The sequence below is a fragment of the Strix aluco genome, chromosome 19 (genome assembly GCF_031877795.1).
Source record: "Strix aluco isolate bStrAlu1 chromosome 19, bStrAlu1.hap1, whole genome shotgun sequence".
NCBI classification, from domain to species: Eukaryota; Metazoa; Chordata; class Aves; order Strigiformes; family Strigidae; genus Strix; species Strix aluco.
The window spans coordinates 9,265,835-9,290,066 of NC_133949.1; the positions used below are offsets into that span (position 1 = coordinate 9,265,835).

Here is a 24,232-nt window from a genome sequence, read left to right on the forward strand (position 1 = left end):
TTTTAAAAGCCAGAAACCCTGGCAAAGCTGATTTTTTTTTTTTTTTCCTCTTTGGGACTCAGATTTTGGATGTTTTCTTTAATTCCATCTTAGCATTTCGCTCCTTTTCCTGGCTGTGCCCGAAACATATCGAGGACTTTTACCCCCCGGCTGCTGTGAGGTTTGGCATGGTGACTGATCTTTCTGAAACACCCTCTGGCCCAAATGGCGATGCACAATCGGGGTGCTGAGAGGGAACCGGGGAGGCTGCTGGAGTGGAAAGGAGCCCCCCTGGTTCCCTCGCAGCACCCAGACCATACCCTGCGTGTTTATTAATTAAACTAATTGAACCTTTTAAGCGATTCCCGGTCTCCCTACGCAGCTTGCCACAACCCATCACGCCCGTCCAGCGCCGAGCACCTACCCCTGGAACAACCCATTCCGCCCCCCCCCCCCCCGCGGGGTCACTTGGTACGGCCCTCGCTTCCCGCGCCCCCCCCCTCTCCCCCCGCTTCCCCCCGCCAGTGGTAGGCGCCGCGCGCGCGGATTGGCTAACCGGCCCCGCAGTCCGCGCGAGCTGCGGGTCCTTCAGTGTGTGCGCGGCCGGCGCGGCGCTGGGGCCGCTTTTGGCGCTGTTTTCCCTCAGCCCGGTTAATCGCCGCTGCCGCCGCCATGGCTTCGGGTAGGTGCTTCCAGGTCTGGCGGGCTGGGGCGGGGGGGAAGTGGCGGCGTGGTGTTGGCGGCTTTTCTTCCCGTCGCTTAAGCGCGGGTGTGGTGGGCGCGGGAGGGTGGGCGAGCGCCGTGTGGCGCAGGTGGAAAAGGCCGCGGCCATGTTAGCGGGGAGACGCGGCCCCTTCCCCCTCGCACCCCCCGTTTGCCGCCCGCTGCCAGCCGGCGGAGAGGGGGAGGGGAGCCACGCCCCCGCGGGCCACCCCCCCCCCTCCCCCGGGAGCCCCGCTCCGCCAGGCTGCCCGCCCCGCCCCTTTACGGCCGGGGGCGTGGTCAGTCCGGCCGCGCTCCCCCCGTGTCGCAATGGGGTGGGGGGCGTGGGGACAGGATCCTATCGGGGTCGCCCGTTGGGGTCCAGCGTGGGATGTCGGCCCCCCCTTTCGGGCCTGGGCAGCCCCCTGCGTGTGGGACCCCTCTGTGGGTTGTGCCACGCCCCCCTCGGTGTGAGATGTGGGCCCCATTTTGGTTCGTGCCCCCGAGCGTAGGCCTCCTTTGGGTCGTGTATCCTCCGGCGTGAGATGTAAGCCTCCCCGCTTTTGGGTCATGGTCCTTCCCCCGTGTGGGCCCCCACTTTGGGTTGTGTGGCCGTGCCCCCCGCCCCCTCTGCGAGATGTGGACCCGACTTTCGGTCGTGCCACTCCCCACAGCAGTGGTTTGTGCGCTCCCCGCTCTGGGTCAGCACCCCCCGTGGAATGCAAACCCCCCAGCATAGCACCCACCTTTGTGTCCCTGAATCTGCTGCATCTGCTTTGCATTCTGCTTTAGCAGCACCCCCTATCCCCCCCACCAAGGGGGCCAGCATAGTGAAGGGGGTAGCTTCACAGCCCCTCTGCTGCGGGCTTAAAATGCACTGGCTGCAATTGTCTCCCAGTGGAGGCCTTTAGTTGAGTATGGAGACAGTATGTCTGCTGTCCCAGATGACTTGACACAGCCTGGCTTCTCCCAGGGCTTCTGTGAGCACATCGTGTTGCCGTTTCTTCATCCCATTTGAGGTGAAAATGTTTCAGCCTCACCAGCAGAGATGCCCCTGGGAAGCCATGGATAGGTAGTGTACCCCAGAATGGGAGGAAAAAATGCCAGGGCTCTAAGTGCTTTGTGGAGTAAGCCGTGTTTTGTTAGGGTTGAGCCATTTTAGTGTTGTCTCACATGATGTATATGAACGATAGAGAATAAAACCAAAACAAAGCAAGGTATGTTAAGGACTCCTTTAATGCAAGGACAGCCCTTTGCCATGAGAATAAAACATGTCCAAAGGTACCGTAAAACGACTTCAGACTGTGAAGACTTCTACTGAATGAGTAAAGTTTGGCAGCAGACTAAAACCACTTTCTTCCCAGACCTCAAGTATTTTCCAGTCAGGCACCTGAGTGTCTCCTGTGTTTTTACTCTATGGTGATGTTCAAACACAAGATTATTTTTCTGTTGAGAATACTACAGAAGCAATGCTGCTTCTTTATGTGGATTATTTTGTATGAGAACTTCAGTTTTCAAATGTACACAGCTTCTTCTATTTTAAGAGGAATACACTTCCTGAGCAGTGCAAACTTACTAGTCTGCTATGCCCTACTTCACTCACAGGAAATTTTTCCATGAACTTTTTAAACATATCTGTTGTTTCCAGAGATACTTACAGACTCTTGTCCCTGTTGAGTCCACCAAAATAAATCGATCAGAAGTCTGTAGACAAAGAGGTCAACAAAGGATGTAGAAAAATGTATAAATAAAGGAAATTGATTCTGTGTATTCCTATTTTATGGGCTCCTTATCTGGTTGCTTTCAAACTTTTTCCAAAATTTTGGAAAAATGGTTTGTCAGAAGTTTGTAAGGGAGAAGCTAAGGAGATTAAATGTAGTCCTTCAGTTTATAGCTAATTATATCCTTACTCAAGAATTCTTTCTGGTACAACCATTAATATTCTTTGTTTTAATTAGCAGCATTAATGGCATATAAATTTCAGAGTTAAACCAGAGTTTTAAAATGTGGTTACCTATTTAATAGTAATCTTTGTGATCATTTAAATTGAAATAATATAAAAATTTGACTTTTATCTCATTAAAAACAATAAGCATGTTTGAGTTGCACTTTTACATTGTTTGTTTTAATTGCTTTTCATTACATCTGAGTGAAAACTGCTTAATAGGACGTGTGAAATGAATCATCTTAGCTTTAGTAAATATTTCTCTTACAAAATATGAAATTCGATGTTTGCTTTGAGGAGATGCTTTACCATTAGAAATGCTGCTTCATGTCTGAATAGCTTAGGTGATACCCTCATCTTGCAAGTATATATGGATGTGTTTAAATACATGTGTGAGTACTGGCGGGATAGGATTTATAATGAGCTGAGGGAGGTATAATGAACAGACTTCAGCAATTTGATGGGTGTTTTGATTGGAAAATGGTTATAGTCATTTCTAGTTTATGACATGCATTGTAATTCTCGATTTCAGCTTTTTAGTCAGCTCTAGGTGTAGAGGTTAGAGAGAGATCGTGGGGGAAAGACTCAAATCAGGGGTGAAAACAGAGAAGTTCCTAATAGTTTTTTATCACACCATAGCACCACAATATTTGTACAGATTCTTGAAATTATTTTAAAGGAACAGGAAAATTGCAGGGCTCTTATCCAGAGTGACAGTACTGGTGAGGCTGGTAGAGAAAGGGAGAAGGTGTTTGGGTTTTGACAAGAAGGTGAGAATTTCAAGCAAAAATGTCAAGAGCGATTGAGACGCCCGCATAGAAAGCGAGATCGGCAGAGTCCGTGTAGTGAAGAAGTTGGTGGGGCATAGAGCAGCTTGGGGCGTGTGGGTATCTCTGGAGAGATGAAGCTGCTCGTGACAGTCTGAATTCTGCAGGGTCTGAGGTTGATGGAGCAACGCATGTGTGTTGTGTGTGTCTCCATCTGTTACATGGAGCTGGCTTGGGAAACGAAATTGGTAGGAATGTGTGTGTTTACCCCTGTATAGTAAGAGCTTTTAACGCATAAAAATGTGTAGTTTTGCAGAAGACAAGGAAATCCATCGTTGTGCAATTAACAGGATAAAATAATGTGATAAGCTAAATCAGTAAAGACAAAGCACCCTATTTAAGAACTGAATTCCAGCTAGCGGGTAGACGGGTTTTTTGTAACGTTGGTAGGTTTTACAGATCAGATGCTGTACTTTTAAATACAAGTCAAACTGTTTCAGTGATATTCTTTTTTTTTTTAACTTGAGGTCATATTTTGAAATCCATCTTCTTCCAGCGTGTTTCAAGAATAAATTTCCTTGATAACTGATGTTTACATTAATTGGAAATAACATTCATAATACCTGCCTGGACAACTTCTGTTATATAAATGAATTCATTCTTGTATGGTTTGAGCTATCGGTAATGTTTCTCCTTTTGCAGTACAGGAGAAGGGAAATGTCATGGTTCCCCCATCCTTGACTTTACATCTTCACATTCTGCCTGTGTCTGTGCCCTTTAGCTAGGCAGAGCTTTCTTATGGCGTCTAAAAAAAGGGGTTCAGTAGGACTGACCTACTTAGCTTCGCTTGATTAATTAAGCTGCTGCATTCTGTTCATCGATGATGGCACTGTATTCGATAGCCATTAGAGGGGGTTGTGCAGTCCCACATATTTGAAGAGGTGCCTTAAAAATGGAGTTCAGATCCTTCAAAAAAGGAAAGTTCATCGTGGCTACACCTGTGTCGTGTCCCCCCTACCCTGTGCTTCTGTGCTGTTCTCCCAGTCTTAGCATTTTATTTTTTTTTGTTAATAAAGAGGAATCTGTCTCATTCTGCAGGGAAAGTAGTTCCATTATCCAGTGTACTTGAACCTTTCTCCCTCTCCCCAAATTTCTTTCTTTATAGCAAGTAGAGGAATAAAATATTAATTGGAAGTTCTCAATATGACTTACTTCTTTTCTAGATTCTGGAAGTTACAGTCAGTCTGGGGGCCAGCAGAGGTATGTGTGGGTTTTTTTGCTGTTAGCAATTAAATCTGCAAAATAAAAGGCCGTTTAGTATTCCCAGTATGATGTTTGAATCTCTGGGTATGATACAGTGTTGATATGAGTTATGGGTGCAGAGAACTTGCTGCCCTGGGCCTTTATTAAGATATCCTGTAAAACAGGAAAAAAAAATTATATTCCTCAAGAGAAGACAATAAGCAGGTTTACAGTGGAATGATATCTTTTACTTTACTTTTGAAATGTCATGAATATAGAGAAATATTTTCCACATGGCTGCCTTAAGCTGTTCACTAAGATTTTAGTTAAAGGAAGTGTAAAGATGATGGGCCATATAGATGTAAAATTTTATTTTTCCATTTTATTTTCCTGTTGAAGGGAAGTTTTGTTAAAACACTCTGATAACTGTAATGGTGAAATTTAAAAGCCAGTTCATAAAATAGCTGCAAGTTTGGGGAGGGGTAGTTTAATCCATGAAACAAAAGTGTTTTTATGGAAGTATGAAAATCACAGCTAATACTGACTGTACTAATGAAAGTCTTAAGGCTCTGTGCATATAGCACTGTGTGAGTTTGAGTTTATATCTGAGTATGATATGAGTTTCAACACATGATTCTTCTGTCAGTTCATGAAGTCTTAGTGGCAGAATAATGAGTAAGTATAATCTAAAGCTAGTGCATTTTTTTCTATTGTTGAATAGTCCAACAAATACCAGATTGACAGTAACTGGTTAAAATTAACTTTATAAGAATATACTGAAAAACTTAAAATGCCTTGGTTTCATACGATAATGTTTTCTGTGATTCTGAAGAATCTGTTAAATTACAGTAAGCCCAGCTTCCATGTGCTTTAAATTTACACTTGAAACAGAGCAGAAATTAAAATAAGTTTTTCTGGCTTCTGACAGTCAACTGTGGTGACCATTACTTTATTGATGCAGTTCTAATATGGCTATAACAGCAATACTCAGATTAAACACCTATTTTGGAATGAAAAGAGACTTAACACCAAAAATACCTTTACTTTCCAACCCATGTGGAGGACACTGTAAGCATTTACTAAGTGTGTTTTTCTCTTACAGCTATTTATCCTATGGCAATCAGAGCGGTCAATATTATGGACAAGCACAGGTAAGTTGAAAAAAACATTGTCTTTTAAAGCAGATGCTCCTTGAGTAAAAATAATTGTTCCTGGGTGACCATATCTGGGCCAGGAAGAAGTCCGTTCTCAGCTGTGCTTGACGTTCCCAGTCACGTCTAGCGAAGGAAAACTGTAGTTACCTACTGTGGAAGTTACACTTACTTGAGTTGTTCTTGAAATTACAGGGATATTCTGGTTATGGGCAGAGTGGAGACAATTCCTCCTATGGACAGAACTATGGAAACTATCATGGGAACTATGGACAAAATCAAACAGGTTTGGCTAGCTTGTTACATTCATTGGCAGTAATTAAAAGGTGAATATTTACTAAAAATTTTCTTCCTCAATTTCCAGGTTATGGACAAGATTCCCAGGGATACAATGATGAATCCAGTTATGAAAATCAGAATCGGAGCTCGTACAACCAGCAGTCTTATGGCAGTCAGGGGCAGCAGAAAGGGTCATCTAGAGGGTAAGGAAGCAGAGATTAACGGTATCCGTTTAAAGTACTGTCTAGTAGTTGTACCTTCTTAACTAGAGCTATGACAAATTTCCTGCTATCCTTGCTAAAAAAAGGACAAACATCTGAAAATCCACATTCTTAAGACATTTGTAATATTTGAAAGTACAGGAGGTAAGGGAAGAATATTTCTTTATATAAGAAGGATGGATGCAGTTGGTTTGAAGTCAAGCTGTATGGGGAGATGCACTTTAGAAGGTCTTTGGATAGTGACTACCATGAGAATGGACTTTATGGTAGAGAGTATTTGGTTAGGAAAAAGATGTATTGAGTACCTCTCCAATCACATTCTTTTGTATAAACTTACAGTACTCTGTTATTAACTTCAAATAAGCTGCTAGCAAGGAAATTCTCAGCTGTTCTTAGATTTGCAGACTTCTTACCTGACTTAGAATGCCTTTTCTTGGTGAAAGAAGAGGAAAGGATTCAGAAATGTCATTTAAGAAATATTTTTTTTTTTCCAGCTAAATAGGATTCTCAAAACATCACGTTTTTGTATCATCAATAACTTAAATGTGCATATGCATACTGCACTGCGATTCAGTACTTCACTCTATTGCAAATGTATTTTACTTGTGATGTACTCAAATCAGTTTCAGGAGGATTAGTGATACGACTTTGAAAGTATGTTGGAAAATACAACCCAACTTCCCGTAATGACTTATAAGGCCACTTGGTACTCGAAGATCTTCATTATCTCCTTTACAAGCTTTGTGCAGACACCCCAAGGTTACTGTTTGCGTTAGATCTTTATTGAGGATCACGTGACCTCGTTAAAATATGCTGTCATGTACTAAGCCTCATTCTTGTGTCCAAGGTCCAAATATTTTTGTGGGTTTTTGCAAACTGATAGAACAGTCTGGACTTCAGCAAACCTGTGCTTTGTTTCTGTCTTTGTAATTATTATCACAAAGCATCTTAATATAAATAAGCAAGGGCTTAATCTGTCAGCAGTAGGTGCTGTTGCTCACACCCTGGTGTCTTTTTCGCATCCCTAAAGAAGACAGGAACATGGTTAAGTTTTGTTTTGCTTTGCTTTGTTTTCTGAGAATTTATTAGAGCTGTACAAAGGTACAGGACTAGGCAATAATCTAGTTTTAACTCTGCAGACATCTAGTGGGAAAAAAGTGCAGTAGGGCATAGATTGTCCAAGTTGGTTTTGACCAAGAGAATGAAGATAAGACATTGGACAGAAATTTTTCAATGTGTGGTTGTAACAAGAAAGGAGAAACTGACAAATTAAATGATAGCAACTTTGAAAAGGATGACCACAAAATTGTAGCCCTTGCATCCAAAGGGAGGGAAGGAAGGAAGACCAGCAAATACTGGATGCTCTCAACAATGCTTCCTTTGTTGGTGATGGTGCAAAGGCTAAAGTGGAGCTGACTTGTTTTTGAAGTGAAGATATTAACAAAAATCTTCACAAGCTCTTTGCCACTGGGATTAGTAATGTTAAAGCTAAGATCTAGGCTAGAACTGGGAGAGAGCAGATTACATGGATGGGATATTTTGAGATTGGTTGGACCCAACGGACTTCGTCTTAAGAGTGCTTTGAAAAGCTGGTGGAAACTTTCTGTAGGGTCTTTTTTTTTGTTTGTTTTTCTGAGACATTGTGGCTAGCAAGTAAGATTGCTAAAGACTGGAGAGTGGCAAATACAGCGCCTCATCTTTTGAAAAAGGGTGGAAGCAGGGAGGAGGAAGAGAAGAAAGGGTGACAGAGGTCAGTGATTAATTTCAATTACTGAAAAAAAATACAGTTAAGCCGCAACTAAATACCCAGGGGGAAGACAAAGGTGTGAGTAACAGCCAGTGTTTCCTGGATGCAATTTATTTCTCATAAATCTATATAATGTCTTGCTGTGAAAGGGTAACCCAACTGGAACTATTCTCTCATATATCTAGATTTTCAAAATACTTTTGTTTCTACCTTGGATGCTGAAGTAGCCTAGGAAGTATGGTGTAGGTGACATTTCCTTGTCGTTGCTATAAAGTTGTTACTAGTCAGAGAAGAGTTACAACTCCCTCTTAGAATGTATAACCATGTTGTGTTGGAGTATCCTAGATGTGATATTGGTCAATGTTGCTGATGAAAGCTGGTGGGATAGTATATGTAGATGGCACTAAACTGAGAAGAACTGCCAGTAAATCAGAGGACATCACAAGAGTTAGAAAAGTTCTTGGTGAAATGGTAGAACGCCCAGAAAAATATAGGTTGCAATTCAGTGAAAGCAAAATTTGGGGGCTTTTTGGTTTTTGGTTTTTTTTTGTAGGCAGCATGTATCGGCTGCACAATCCGACATGAGCAGTGGGTGTCTTCCCTGCAGTTCTGTAGTGAAGGATTTGGCATTTAGCTGATCTCGGGCTATCCATCAGCCATTGTCATGCTACTGGGGAGAGGGGAGGAAGTAAGCATTGTGCTGGGATATATAAAGGGAGTGATGCTCTTAAGTTACATTTACAGTGGAAACTGAGGTTGTCTTGAAAGCAATGGTAACAGTTTTCTTCCTTGCTTTTATTGGAAGCCAGATAGATCCCAACAGAGATGAGACATGGAGTACTTTCATATCCACATGCCAGTAGTGACTGGGAGGTAACTGTGACTAGGAAATTTTAGCAATGTCATGAATCTTCAGCCATTATTTTGCTCTCTATTCTGTGAACATTTAGCTATTAATACAAATTCTGTTTATTTTAAGTGGAAGAGGCTCTTATGAACAAAAGTCAAACTATGGTCAGCACCAAAGCTCTTATGACCAGCAGTCAAGCTATGGACAAAACCAAGACTCTTATGACCAGCAGTCAAGCTCATATGACCAGCAGTCGGGCTATGGCCACCAGGGCTCATATGACCAGCAGTCGGGCTATGGCCACCAGAGCTCATATGACCAAAAGTCAGGCTATAACCAGCACCAAAGCTCATATGGCCATTCTCAGCAATCCTACCAGTCTCAGAAGGGAAGCTATAGCCACAACAGCCAAGGTAAAATTCACAGGTTGAATTCAATATTGGCTAATAAAATTGAGCAGAAACACTGTGAAATAGTTGGATTTCCTTCCACAGACAGTTAATTTGATGCATAGTTAAAGCTGTTTTTCCATGTTGATACTTTTGGGGAATGTTTTATTTGTTAAGACTTTCAAAACAGAGATGAAAAACTGTTGGGGCCCCAAAATTGTTGTATTTGCATTTGTTGGAGGCAGCCTTGCACAGTCCATCTCCCTGAGTTCTGCAAATTCTAGATGGAATTTTCTTCTAAGCTATTTTCAACCTTCTTCCTGCATGAGGGTGACATGTCTTGATCAGTCATGAAGAGCTTTTGCACTTCGCATTCCAGCTTTACGCTGTGTAGGTGAATTCTGAGATAGAAGGAAATGAGAAGTTTAAGATCAACCCTTTTTTTGCAGTAGCTTCACACAAGCGGCACAACCCACACTCTTTATCCTTGTTCTGTCTTCAGTTATGTCTTCTACAAACTGGGAAGGTATTTTAGATAATACGTGTTTAATTACACTCCATTTTCCAAGTACAGAGTGTTTATGTTCTGAGATACCTTGTGGCCCTGGAAGCCAAGGGAGATAACTGGAACAAAATCAAACTTTGCTCCATTACTTTGTGGCATAGATAATAGAGGTTTAGGAGTTGATGCTTTCCAGATTTAAATGGCAGACTTGGGGGGGGGGGGGGGGGGCAGGAATTGTTGGATGGGAATTTTCACTGCACTGCAGTTTGCGCTATGATTTACTCATGTTTTGTTTTGTTTTACTTATTCCTCCAGATGATCGTCGTGAAAAGAGTAGGTATGGAGAAGATAATAGAGGATATGGCGGGTCACAGGGAGGAGGTAGAGGGGGATATGACGTGGATGGAAGAGGTCATATGTCTGGATATAGGTAAGTAATCTCATTTCAGTGCCTGCAGTTCCTTACCCTGTTTCTTATTATTTAGTTGGTTTTAATTTTTATTTACTCTATGTCTGTTCCTAGTGTGGTTCAGATTCAGATTTCCAAAAATGGAAGGCTTCTAAAATTAAACCTTTCTACACTGCACAGAAATGCATTTTGCCTAGGGAAAGCTTTTAGGTTCAGATGATTGAGACCAAGCATTTGGTTGTTAGGACAAATAGCTGCATTTTATTTACATGAGGTGCAATAAAAAAACTGCCTGAGCCCAACCCTTGAAATAAGATATTTTAAAACCTGTAGAAAGTTGTTTTCAGTGACAAGAAAACCAACAACCAGGAATTGAGAAAGCTTTATAAAATTCATAGCTAACCTAGCTAACATTTTAGCAGGGAATTATATTGACTTTACAGTGACAAATCATTACACTAAGGTCGGCTAATTATCTTTCTGCTTTCTAAAAAGTTTAGGAGCAATTAAGTAATAATATTACTTGTTCTTTACTGCTTTTTAGAGTTTTAATCTTCCATTAAAATACAGTTTTTATTATTGGTTTAGCTGTCAGTCTAAACACATTTATTTTATGTATATTTTAAATACTAACAATACTGTTATCCCTTCTGCCATTGCCTTAGGCCCTGTTCTTGTCAAGAAAAATCTATGCATATATATAATTTTGTGCTTGCAGATGATTTCATGCATAGGTCTGAGAGATGGGACCTTTGCTTTAAATCCTATTGAATTAGGCCAGATGACATTATTATTTCTTAATAAACTATCACAGTTGGCTTCCCTTTACATACCTCTGTGAAATGGTTGGGGGTCTAGAGTGCTCGTTGGTGCAAAGTCAGAATGTTGAAGCTTCCAGTGAGCTTTGAAGTGTTGCTTGTCAGCACCACTTACCCTTTAATAGGCTGCACGGTTCTGGGTTATTGCTGGAACTCCAAATGAAGAACTCATTATACAATGATGTTTGTTTGAACTGATCTTATTTAAATAAAATAATCGAACAGTGTGTGTTAAGACTTGGTGACTTTTAAAAGTATTTATTTTTAAACCATATTTAAAATTTGCCTGCTCCTAAGGTCGTCTCAGGTTGTACTTCATGGCTTGCTGGTTTGATGATGTAGGTGGACCCTCCCTCTCCTAATTAGGTGTGATAGCACAATTACAAAAGTGTATTAGTTATTTTATGTTACACCTTGGGGTATTATATAATATAAACTTAACTAGCAAAGTAATTTCTACGTTCATTTTCAGTTAAAATTGAACAATTTTTTAAAATTAGCTTTTCTATATGAATGAGGGTTTTCCATATTCTATGATAAAAGCTGTGTTTTTAAAAAATTGTTTATAGCTGAGCCCTTTCCAATAAGAGAAATGAATATGAGCTTCAAAAAACATACTTTTAATAGATTTTATCACTTTGCAACAAACTTCTGTTTTTGCAAGATAAAGTAAGATTTAATGTCTGTGAAAATAAAGCCTCTTCCCATAGTTTTCCAAAACATAAGAAAGCTTTTGCTCACACATCTGTGTAGATAATAGTACTTCAGTGGGCTTGAAAGCCAAAAGGAGGAAAAGAGTAGAGGTGAATGGAAAAGTGGGGGAAAATACAGCAAAGTGGGAAAGCATTTATTTGGAAGTCTGTCTGCTTCTGTTCAGTGATGCAGTCTTTAATGCTGTTTGCAGTGAAATTTTTCCGAAACTACAGTGTCATATATGTTTATTCAGTCTCTCTGCATAATTATGATGGAGGATTCTGCTTCTGACATGTATTTTACCAGAGTCATGCTTATTAGAAAAGTGTAAAAGGTTAAATTAAATAACAAACTGTACAATCAAGGTGAAAATAACTTCTAATAAGGTAAGAAATCATGTTTAGTCTTGTGAAAATGTGGGGTATCAGGGTAGTTTTGTTTCCTTGGGGTTTTTTTGGTTGTTTTTTCCCCTAAAAGCAGCTTGTGTAGGAATGTCAAGTCAATCTCCAGTAACCAGTTATCATTTTCACTTTTCTACTTCGATCTCATTTTAATGCTTAGCATTAAATTATTGTGGAAATTCCATAGCCATTAGGAAGTAATGTTGTCCATGAAGATACTTGTACTGCTGTAGTAACATAGGCTTTGATTTTTATAGTGGTTAGAAAATAATGTGTAAATTAGTTCTATCAAGACAAAAAAATTGTTCCTTGACATTACAAAAAAAATTATTAGCTAACTTGAGATCATAGCGAATGAATCTCTTCAGGGTTAGCTTGTAATAAAAATGTTGTCTGGACTGGCATTAAATGCAGGGAGGACTTGTTGCAGCTTGTGCTCATGGGTAGGAGCGTTACCCAGTCACTGGTGTTCTCACAGCTGCATTGCCTCATCTGCTCTGTAGTGCTGGGCCATCAGGGCATCCTGGTTACCAGCGTCATCGCTGACTTGCCGCTGTCCTGTCCTTGTGATACAGTGACTTTGGCTGCTACATCAGTCCTCCTGAAAGGTTCTTGCAAGTTGCATTGGGCTGTATAAACTTACCCTGCATGAAGACCACTCAGAGCAGTCTGCGAGTGCAATAAATTATTCCGGTATACTTGGGGTAAAATCAAATTGGCATTTGTAAATTTTAAGAGCTTTCATTTCTTTGAATAACCTTTATAAAAGTACTTCAAAACATAGTTGGTAATGTTAAGGTATCAATCGTTATTCTGAAAACTAGAATGACTTGAATATGTACTAAATGTGATTCTGCAAATGCTTTCAGCACTCGTTTTTCTTTTGTGCCCATGCAAAGTCACGCAGCACTGAGAAGGAGATATCTTTTGAGAAATTACTGTTCAGATTCCCTAGCTGATATTATGATAGAGAACAATCATTTTCTTATGAGTCAGATGTTCACTTTTTAATCTTAATAACTTGGGGTTTCAAAAGTATTCTTCAGATTTTTTTTAATGGTCTTGAATTACATCTTTTGAGGTTTTAGTAGAATTTTTCCACCCTTTCATTTTGAAGCTTGAAAAATTGACGATCTCGCTGATTTGTATTTTGGCAAAGAAGCAATATTTTTTTTTTTTTTTTTAAAACCCGTAGTAGAAGAGGTACACCAGATCTTGAGAATGCAGAGTTTTACTGCAAGTTTCCTTGTAGAATAAGTTACCTTTTTGTTAGAGTCCTCATTCAAAAAGTAAGGAATTAATTCCTCATTGTGGTTGTGGGACCGAATTGTTTTGGTTAAGCATGTAAGTGGGAAGTAGAGTAGCAATACAAAGCAGGTTTTTTTCTTTCATCTTGGGGAAGGCTGTTTTGGCGGTTGAGTAGCCATTACCAGTGACACTGCCCTTCTTGTAGAGTCTGGATTAAATGGAGACGTTTTGCCTTTGAATGTGCTCGTGCAGTCTGTGTTGGTGGAACTACATAGATGCGGTTTAGAAAAGGATTTACTATTGCATTAGATTTGTCATAGAAGTCCTAGCTTTGCTCAGCATAAATTTTGTTTGTTTTTCTCTCTTGTACAGATTTGATGTTGATGTACTATAAACAAAACTTACTTATGCAGCTTAATAGCTATATGATCAGTTCTGAGTGGGAATTAGCTTATTGTGATATAAAGAAACTACGATTTAGTGCGAATGGTTTTTATAGCAGTGTGGTTTGTGTTCAGAATTAATATTTTGATTTGTACTGTATATGCTTGAGCTTAGCTTTCTATAGACTTTGGAAAAACATGAACAGAGGCAATAAATATAGGCAGCAGAAAAAAAAGCACCGTCTGTCAGTGACTTTATTGGTGCACCAAGCATTCCTTTCTTGTTTGTAAAAATACATTCTTATGTGTAACTCCCACATGCTTGGTGAGACACAGATGCATATTGGAGGCTGAAATTTGGTTCCTGAATTCTTAGTGCTTCCTCTGCCAATATCTGATCACTTTTTTAAAAGTATATTTCTTGTATCAGTAATGTTCAGCTCTCCATGTAACTGTGCCTGTAATTTAAAGAGTTATTCCCAGCTGAAGTAAGCAATGTTCAGATGAACTGCATTTACACACACGTAGGTGATGTTTAAATATATGACTGAGTATGGGAGAAGAGCACATCTGATAACATTTTTCATAGCAGTAAGGTTTTGTCACTATGAATGGTGCCACGTACACATTCTGCCTGCTTGCAGTTCAGTCTCTTGTTATCTTTGTTGGTGGCATTGCTGAATTTTAGCTACTTGTTCATGATTCTAACGCAGAATGTTAAAACCCCAAACTCCATCTTGTTACCCATCTATTTGGTCTGTGTGCAAGACTAGTCAAGCAATAGAAAATGAAACACTGCAATTCTGTTTTCCATTATATATGACAATGGGGTGGGATCTAAATTAGTTGCTGAAATTGAGACTTAGAGTTCAGGCCTCAGTGAGGGGTAAATCTGAGACTGTGGCATCAGCTGCTTGCAACCAGTTTATGTGTTTGACTTTGCTTGCTTGCAGCATATCCACATGCTCGTGGGGATCTTAGGTAGCTTTCCCCAGCAATCTCAGGAAGGTAACACACTGCAGCTTTATAAATCACATATGAAATGGGACTTAATGTTGTGGCTTAAGCCCAGAGGGCAAAGGCAAAAGACAGACTGGATTGGTTAAGAAATAACATCAATTTAACTTGAACACCACCACCACTAATTATTTACCAATCAAAACAGAGTAGGACAGTGAGAAGCATTACCACATCTTAAAAACACCTTCTTCCCAGGCTCAGCTTTGCTCCTGATCTCTCTACCTCCTCCCTGCCAGCAGCACAGGGGGCCAGGGGATGGGATTTGCAGTCAGTCCTGCCGCTCCTTCCTCCTCAGGGGGAGGACTCCTCATGCTCTCCCCCTGCTCCAGAGTGGGCTCCCTCCCACAGGAGACAGTCCTACATGAACTTCTCCCACATGAGTCCTTCCCCCAGGGCTGCAGCTTTTCCCGAACTGCTCCTGCCTGGGTCCCTGCCGTGGGGTGCCGCCCTCCCAGGAACAGAGTACCCCAGCACGGGTTGTCCTCACAGTCGCAGCCTTCCTCCAGCGCAGCCCCTGCTCCGGCGTGAGGTCCCCCACGGGCTGCAGGAGTGCATCTGCTCCCTCTGGTGACCTCCATGGGTGCAGGGGACAGCCTGCCCTCTCCCCATGGGCTGAGGGGAGTCTGTGCTCCAGCACACCTCCCCTGCTCCTTCTTCACTGACCTTGGGGTCTGCATAGGTGTTTCCCTCACTCCTACTCCTCTCTCCGCTGCAGGTTCTCCTTCTTAAACACGTTACTGTAGAGGTGCAGCCACCATCACCAATCTGCTCGCCCTTGGCCAGAGGCAGGGCTGACTTAGAGCTGGGGAAGCTTCTAGCAGCTTCTCACAGGAGCCCCCCCTGTAGCCCTCCCCTGCTACCAAAACCCCACCACACACTAACCCAAATACACTTAAAAATGGAGGAAAGCATTAATCTGTCATCAAAGGTGTCTGTCACTGAATCGATGCAGGTTTTGGTTGGGTTGGTCACGTGAGACTAAACAGAAGGTAACATGCTGAAGTATACTTGGGCAAAAACATAAATCTAAAAATTCCTAGCTCTAGTTAAAAATTGTGGATCGCACTTGTTGGTGTGGGGTGCAGAATTACTGTATCACAAAGTGAGAAATTAGGCATTTGATTGTGACTTCCTGTACAATTTATATATCCAACTCTATCACTTCTCAGAATCATGGTGCACACGTTTTTACCTCGGCATCTTTGCAAAATCCTCACTTCCTGTCAAATCCTGGCTGTGTTAATCATAAACTTATTTTCTGTATATTTTTAGATTGTTGAGTTTTTTCTAATTTATGTCTCTGCTGCTGTATACTTTCAAATCAGAAAAAAATACGTGTTCTGGATAATGCCATCCTGATGAATTGGGACCATGTTCTAGGGTTGAAAAACTTTGATAACATTTCCGTGGTTGATGTATTCACTCTTGTTATTTCTGAGTTAAAATCCTAGAAGAGCAGGCATCCTACTGAAAATTGTTGTCATAAGGACGTTGGGTTTTTTTAGCTGAAGTGAATTAGAGGTGTCAGATATTTACCGTAAATTTTATGATCACTATTGTGTTTTTATCATCAGTCCTTGAAAACAGTCAGCTTTGAATAAAGACAAGCTCTGAATATACAATGAATATAAATTTAATTCATTTTACCTCTTCAGTGAGCAGAATGAATTACTTACGAGTAAATGACACTGCAATTTAGCATTTAGATTTTTTTCTAAATTGGAGAAGCAATTTAAAATCTGTGGCAAAAATTTATTTTAAGAAAAGTCCCAGTAAAAGTGGTAGTCTGTCATGACAAACATCTAATACTCCTTGTATGTACTATCACAGAATGTCAGTCACTCTTCAAAGAAAGTCTCTCTTAATCCAGTTTTGTTAATATCTGTTGAAACCGCATTTGTGTTTTGTCCCTCAGTTTGGTCAGATTTTATCTCATAAATGTTAAGTAAGCAGTACTTTCCATTCATGACTTTGCATTTGCTGTAACAGAAAATAGACACACAGAGTGCCAAAGAAGTTACTCCCTAATTTTTTTTCATCGCCTTTTGCTGGGGTGCTTGTGTCCCATGTTTGGACTCTGATGTGTTGGTGGGTAGATTGAATTAAAACCTGGAGTGACTTCTAGTTGTAAAGCACGTTGGTGAAGAGGCTGCTCGTACTGGTACAATAGTTCCGGTCTGGAGATAGCCCTCTGCATCAGGGTTTGATCTTACACTGGCTTTATCTTAGCTGCTGAGTGTGAAAGCTATCAGGATTAGGTGAACCTGCCTAATTTTCAGGTGGCAGCTGTGTCCTCCGTGCGAAGGAGGGCAAGCAGGCAGTTGTACATGGCAGTAGGAGACAGTCTTTCTGACACTCGGTTATTGACTCTGTAAAAAATCCAGTGATTGTATTTTTCCTGAAGGCTTTGAATATTGATCACACTGTGTTCATAACGTGGATGCAATTAAAAATGCTGTCGTGAAAAATCCTGCTAGTACAAAAATTTACATTGAAAAGAGTGAGCGTTTATTTTCATGCACGTTATTGGAGGTGTAACGTCCTGTTTAAAATCCCCTTCTAACCTTTGAAAATTGATGTGTGTAATCTCTTAACTTGGTCTACATTTTGTGCCACAGGTTTCAGAATGAATGAAATAAAACTTCACGGCCTCTGCTTTTGAAGCTCACATACACACACCTTCTCTGTAATGTCCAGTGCTAATAGTACCGTAGGTCCCCACACACCCTTTCTCAGAGAATGGCTGATACTGCTAATTTGTCCCCCCTGTGTAAATACATAACGATGGAGGTTAATTAACTTTAGCTCCTCTTACTTCTAGGAAAGTACTAATTACTCCAAAGTAGCAATTACATCTACAATTAACGCCTGTTAACCTTCATGAAAATAATGTTTCTGTTTTGAAACCCAGTTTTTAATAGCAGTCATTTTGGTTTATGGGATGGGAGAGAGTATTGAAACAACAACGTGTATGGGTTAGTTTAAAATACTCTTTAGGGCTTCTTTTCTCCAGTGCAGCACCCTGTGAGATTATTCACTTTCATGTAATTTAATCATTGAACATGAACGAGTAGTAGGAGAACATGGAGATAGTGCTTTAGCTGCCAGACAGTAACTCTCAACTTGTAATCAGTTAACTGAAGATTGAGCCTTGGGCTCAGCACATAGAGACTTAAGGAAGAAATCATTTCTTCAATTTTTCCTCTGCAGTGGTGGTGACCGTGGTGGCTTCAAAAATTACGGTGGTAAGTGCCGAGTATCCAAAAATGTTTCAGTGGAAATTCTTTATAAATCTAAAAGCCACCAATATCTTGTTACTATCTAGTAGAAGCATTATAGCGTTTTGGTGAGGCTGGTGTGTTCATGAGTTTTAATAGCCAAACTTTTAGCAATAAACTGGATTTCTACTTTGTCAAATTGCATGAAAGAATTTGTGGAGACAGTGACGTTCGCTGGATATTTTTTTATTTTATTTTCAAAATTTTTGTTACAAATGCTTCTTAGAGAGGTAGTAGAGGTAAAAAAAAAAAAAAATTAAAAAAATTGTAAACTGCTTGGTGATCTGACAACCAGCATTTGCAAGATAACACCAGCACAGCATCAGTGTGGCAACTGCCACATGCTGCAAGTTAAAGAACACGTTAATGTCCTACAGACACCTTCTGTTGAATGTTTTGATCTAAATATTCTCTAAATCTCTGGTTAATGTTGTAGATCTTAGATGCATTACATGCATACTCTCTCTAAAAAAGTCACTTGAAAATGTTTTGCTAAAAATAGTATTTTTCTTTTTTTTTTTTTTTTTTTTTTTAAAACCCGTTTCATAGGTCAGAGGGATTATGGACCGAGATCAGATGCCGGTAAGAAAACAAGCAGTGGGTGGGAGTGGATTGTGGCTCTTAGGTCATTGCTTTTAAAATCTCTGTGTAGGAAGATGGATGTGGCTGCAATTCCCATGACTCAAAAGAAATTTAGCTAAAAGTTGTCTTCCTTGAAAGAAACTTACTTTATTAAAGTGCATGTGAGTTTTGGGATGTCTTTTCATGCAGCAAGTAAGAATTTGCTGATGAACTTTGAATCTGCTGAAGCCAAGCAGCTGCTTTCACTGCTATAATGCTTCTGCTAAACCTGTGTTATTTAAAACATGGACAGGGCTGGTGGGTTTGGATGTCCTGGCTGCATGGATGAGCCGAGTGTGTGGCAGACAGCTGGTCAGCTGGCGAATGTATTCGGTCTCTGATGTACTGCAGCATCTGAAGGTGCTGCGCGTGCATTTTTGAAGTTCATGGTGTTAACTTCAAAATTATGCTCTCTGCTCATCTTTTATTTCATGCAAGGTGTCTTTGGGATTTAAGGGTCTGCTACTGGGCAACATAGACCTGAGCTTAAAATGTTGCTTCTGTTGCTACCACAGAAATACATGGTAAACGTAGCTTATTTTTTCATAGATTCAGAGTCTGACAACTCTGATAACAACACTATCTTCGTGCAAGGACTCGGAGAGGATGTTTCAACAGATCAAGTGGCAGACTATTTCAAGCAAATTGGTATTATAAAGGTATGTGAAATGAGAAATCATTGGTAGGAAGGAAGAGAACTTGCAGAGCTAGTGTATGGGAAATGTACTGGTATCATTCAAGGCAGACGATCGCTCTGACTTCCCAGCGGTTGTAGATAATATTTTTATTTATTATTAATGTTATTTATTAAAAATATTTTTGTGTTTTCTTTTCAGACCAACAAAAAGACTGGCAAACCTATGATAAATCTTTATACAGATAAGGATACTGGCAAACCAAAGGGAGAAGCAACAGTGTCTTTTGATGACCCTCCTTCTGCTAAAGCAGCAATTGACTGGTTTGATGGTGGGTGAGACCACCTGTTCTTTTGGTTATTTATGAATCCAGTGAGCAGTGGAGGAAGCAAATCAATAACCTCATTGGGGATCCCATGCTACTTTTTGTTTGGCTTTTTTTTGGTTTGTTTGGGTGGGATTTTTTTTTTTTTTATGAAGACTTCTATTTCATGGTATTTGGTGTGTGCTGGCTTTCTCATTCAGTGGAACAGCAGCTAGTGAGTAAGACCAAAAATGTGTAGTGACACTGTTAGGGTTTGCTGCTATACCTCAGTCATCCCTGCACAAAGTATGTGAGATGGTGCTCGTGTCACTTGGGAGAGCATAACTTGTTCAGACCAATAGAGCTGTAATCTGTGTTAGCAGCTGGAGGGATTTCCTACGGTGTTAGTACTGGTTTTATTAGCATTGTGGTAGCATTTTTAGAGTTTGGCGATGGTTAGGACAATCTTGTGCCAAGTGTGCTGTATATATGCAGTGAAAAACAAGGTTTTTTAAACTACGGGTTCATTGGAAGATGAGAGCAGATCTCAGAAATACATTGGTATAAAACCCTTCAGACTTTATGCAGAAATACAGTGATACTCTTCTGTAGTGGTAAACTTGTGGGGGGGAGTGCCTGCTCCTGTGACCTTGTGTGTTCACAGAATTTTAATAATACTGGGCAGAAACAAAAGGACCTACTCTGCATCTGGTGTGAAATGATATTGTTGTGGCATGCTATTTGATGGTTTATATTTTGCTAATAAAATGCAAATTGACTTTTGTTTATGACTATATTAGGCACATATGCAGCCCTGTTTGTTCTGTGATAAACCTTGTATCTATGAAGAACTGATTTTATATTTCAGTTGTTCATGCTTTTCACTTACTTGGGAGTATTTAATTTTTCTGCTGGCTGTTGAATTGTACACAAGCCTTGTTGCCTGACTTTGGGGAAGAGCAAACAGAGTTCTAATATCCAAACTACTTGTCCATGAACATGACCAAAATCTTTTAAATGTTCTTATGTGTCTAGTTAAACTGCAACTTAGAGATTGCATTTAAACTAAGAGAAATATCTGTGGGTTTATGGAGAACCTAGCAAGTACCTCAGTGTTTGCTGTCTCACGTGTGGACCAATGTCTTCAAAAATAAGAGATTTATTCCAGACTCCCGGTGTCTTGAGAACTTTGTATTCTGTCTGTATGTGCAAATCACTTCTGTTCTTCTGAACTTGCTGTTGTGTTGTTGGAAGCTGTATTGATCTTCCTCTCGCTTTCTTTCCACAGGAAAAGAATTCAATGGCAATGTTATCAAAGTTTCTTTTGCAACTAGAAGGCCTGAATTCATGAGAGGAGGTGGAGGTGGTGGACGTCGAGGTGGGACTAAAATCTGTGGAATCCTTGTTTTTGCATAAATGCTTTTTAACTATTACTGATTTATAAAAGAGAAGCTGACTTTGAAGCAGTGATTCATCAAAGTGTATGGGCCTTTGGGATTCTGCCATGAAAGGGGATAATAAGGATTGAACCAGATTAAGTAAACTGAAATCTGTAGTCCCTTGCACAGCACAGAATTTATGTTTTCCTTTTGAACTGGAAAGTCTCCAGATGATGTCTGAGCATTGCTTTTAAAGAGATAGTATAACAACAATACTGAGGCTGTACAGCTTCTGCATGTTTAGGTGTGAATTCCCAGTGAGTATTTGCTCATTACAGCAAGGCCTTGAGATACTCTGATGTTTCCAGATGGTATTAAGCAGGGTAAATTATTCAACTGCTACTGACTTAGAGCAGCTGTTGGATGTTTGACTCCTTTAATTAAATAGATGTTAATCTCCATGATTCTCTGCATAATAGTTTTGTCAGTAGTCCACTGGATATTAATTACCATTTTACAGGAAACATGTTTTGTGCAGTGGCTGTCAACAAATTTTAGTTCTTAAATCAGCCTTTGGTAGGCTGATAAAAAATGATTCTTCAAGAACTTCAATGATGTAAAAGTTCTTCATCTTTTAGATGGAGAAAGCAAGAACTGTGTTGTCCCTGTGTTCATGTCGGATGTATCCTGGCATTAATCCAGACAAAAATTTAACAAAAAACCAGATCTGTTCTGTGACTAAATCTGGCCATATGTTAAATCTTTATGAAATCTTATTAATGCGCATAGTGGGTTTATATTTACCCACTAGCAATTCAAGTGGATCAAGTTTCCTTTTATTGCTGAAAAAGAATTTATGAAATATTTGGTGGAGCAGATTTTCTGACCACCACGTGCTATCCTTGCTTCTTATTTTTCCTGTGAATCTGTCCGTATGAGCATGTGTATTTCAGCTGTGCAGATACATTAACTTCAGGACACCCAATGTGGTTGAGATTTGGTGGTGGCTGAAACCTCTGTTGTCATTTGCCCAAGTCCTCTAGCTATCTTGTAGCTAGTAGTAACTCAGGTAGTAGATGCTGTATTTTGTGGTGGTACAATTTTTGTCATTAGCACTACCTGCTGCTTTCAGCGTTCCTAATACGGTTTCAGAGGCTTGTTTAGTAGGGATATATTTACATTAAACACTCTTTCTTCCACCTGAAAAGTTTGTCTGTCACTTGGGTTCTGAAGCCAGTGACAGTCCTTAAGAAATGTTTCTCATGTATAGGTCATAGACACTTCCCCTCCTTTATTCTGATTATAATTTTGTCTACAGGTTCACGAGGTGGATATGGAAGAGGTGGGGGCTTCCAGGGGAGAAGTGGGGAGCCCAAAAATGGTGATTGGGTTTGTCCTAACCCGTAAGTGTCATTTGAATTGGGCAGTGGTGTGTCATGTATGCTCTCTAGGTTTCTTAGCAGCTAACTCTGGGGAATCCTTGTCTTTTCTAGGACCTGTGGTAACATGAACTTCGCTCGCAGGAATTCCTGCAACCAGTGTGGTGAGCCTAGACCAGAAGATTCACGTCCATCAGGAGGTGTGTAAAAACAACTGCATCTCTTCTGAAGTGCTAAATGTGTTAATGTCATTTGCAGCTCTTTGAAAAACCTGGCTGATGTGTTGGTTTGTATTTTCCTCCAGGTTTTCGTGGGAGAGGTGGCTATGGAGGAGAAAGAGGATATCGAGGGCGTGGTGGCAGAGGTGGTGACTGGGGAGGTGGCTATGGGGGTAAAATGGGAGGAAGGTAAGCAGTTTCTTTGCCCTTGCTTAATTGTCTAGCATACAGACTGTGGAATTGATAGGGACTGTAGGAAAAGAGTGTTGTTTCTGTGTGCGTGCACAACCGTGCTATGAAAATACTAACTACAGATAGGAGCTTCCAGAGAAAATAGGTCAGTTTGCCTGTTGAGTGTGTTTTGTGAGCATTTTTGGATAAGGCTGTCTAAACATAGAAGAATACACAGAAGTTGGTGTAGAGATGTTTGACTGAAGGGATTCCTTACAAGTTTTTATTTCTGTTTCAGAAATGATCAACGCAACAGACCATACTGAAGACCACTGTGAATGTTTTGTTTGTCTTCTTGATGCGTTTGATAGTGAAATTGCCAGAGTTTTGCCTGCAGCTTCACCTATGGCCTCTTTGGATAGTGAAATTGAGTGGAACTGGATTTTTATTTTGGTGGGAGGGACTGGGGTGGTTTGGGAGGATTTCTCTTTAAGACATTTAAATTTAATCTTAATCTTCAACATTCTCCTCTTTTCTTCCTACCCATACCTTTTCAACAGGCCCTAAGAAGGAAAAGGATGAACTGTACAAACATTGCCAAAATATGAAATGTTTTGTAATACAGCAATAAATGCTGATTGTTTTATTTGTGAAATCTGACTGTTTTGCAGTTACTTCAGTTGCATATTTCCTTACATATTCCTTGTCTTCCTGTGGTACGACCCAAGTGATAAATAGGATCTTGTTTGAAATGGCATTGCTGCTTTGACCCTAGCTCTGTGCTGTTGGCAAAAATCTGCAGATAAGATGGTGCTGAGCCTACTTGCTGTCCATGCCCTCTACCCCAGACTTGCAGTCTTGTCCCCTGCTCCTTTCCTATTTCCCTCAGACTGAAGTCCCGTGCTGCTGCATTTCCTCTCCTGTGCTTCGGTGTGCCCTGCAGCCTTCATGAGGAGCAGGCAGATGGCAGTGTGTTCTCGTGCTGCCAGGGAGCGTGTTGTGTCCAGGCCAGGATAGCTCAAAAAACAAGGTGGGATGGCTTCAAAAAAACCAAAAAGGTAACTCGCTACATATTGCTGTACCTTTTAATTGTTGCTTTTGGAGTGTGGGTGATAGCAAACAAGTGGTGTGTACAGCTGTTTCATCTCTGAGATAAGATGCAGGTGAGGTTCAGTAGGCACCTGGTAAGCATTTGGGATTCAGCTCTGAAGCTGAGGTTTGAAGAAATGAGGGTGGTTAATGATATCTCCTCCTTGGACTGGGTTGCTCTGCATGCTGCAGAGGTGGGTTGGGGGGGCTCTGTGAGAAGCCAGCACTGCCAGTCAGCTTGTGTCCAGTGCTACCTCTTCATCACAGGCCTTTAAGAGAGAATGTCTGGTCGTCCAGTGCTCTGGTGGGCAAAATACTACAAATGCAAGTTCTCTGGGTCTGTAGTTACAGCGTCAATAACTGGGCATACAGCTGCACAGTATCCATGGCCTCTCACAAAGAAATGAAC

General features: G+C 40.7%; 1 protein-coding gene across 2 annotated transcripts; it reads left to right on the forward strand.

The window, feature by feature from the left end:
* The first annotated feature begins 529 nt into the window (after positions 1–529).
* On the forward strand, positions 530–23,389 carry TAF15 (TATA-box binding protein associated factor 15). Of its 2 annotated transcripts, XM_074844857.1 has the most exons (16): positions 530–661; positions 4,617–4,653; positions 5,738–5,786; positions 5,982–6,072; positions 6,151–6,268; positions 9,013–9,296; positions 10,093–10,207; positions 17,960–17,994; positions 18,577–18,609; positions 19,198–19,307; positions 19,485–19,614; positions 20,876–20,965; positions 22,285–22,369; positions 22,460–22,545; positions 22,650–22,752; positions 23,033–23,389. In XM_074844857.1, the coding sequence occupies exons 1-16, from the start codon at positions 652–654 to the stop codon at positions 23,058–23,060; spliced, it is 1,404 nt and encodes a 467-aa protein (XP_074700958.1). In that variant the 5' UTR covers positions 530–651; the 3' UTR covers positions 23,061–23,389. The 2 variants fall into 2 exon arrangements, with proteins under 2 accessions (XP_074700958.1, XP_074700959.1); XM_074844858.1 differs by lacking the exon at positions 17,960–17,994 and having other exon boundaries at positions 538–661.
* Positions 23,390–24,232: the final 843 nt, after the last annotated feature.

Coding starts and splice junctions, on each gene's coding strand:
- TAF15 (XM_074844857.1), top strand. Junction 19,308..19,484: donor AGCAAATTGGTATTATAAAG/GTATGTGAAATG, acceptor TTTTCTTTTCAG/ACCAACAAAAAGACTGGCAA. Junction 22,546..22,649: donor AGATTCACGTCCATCAGGAG/GTGTGTAAAAAC, acceptor ATTTTCCTCCAG/GTTTTCGTGGGAGAGGTGGC.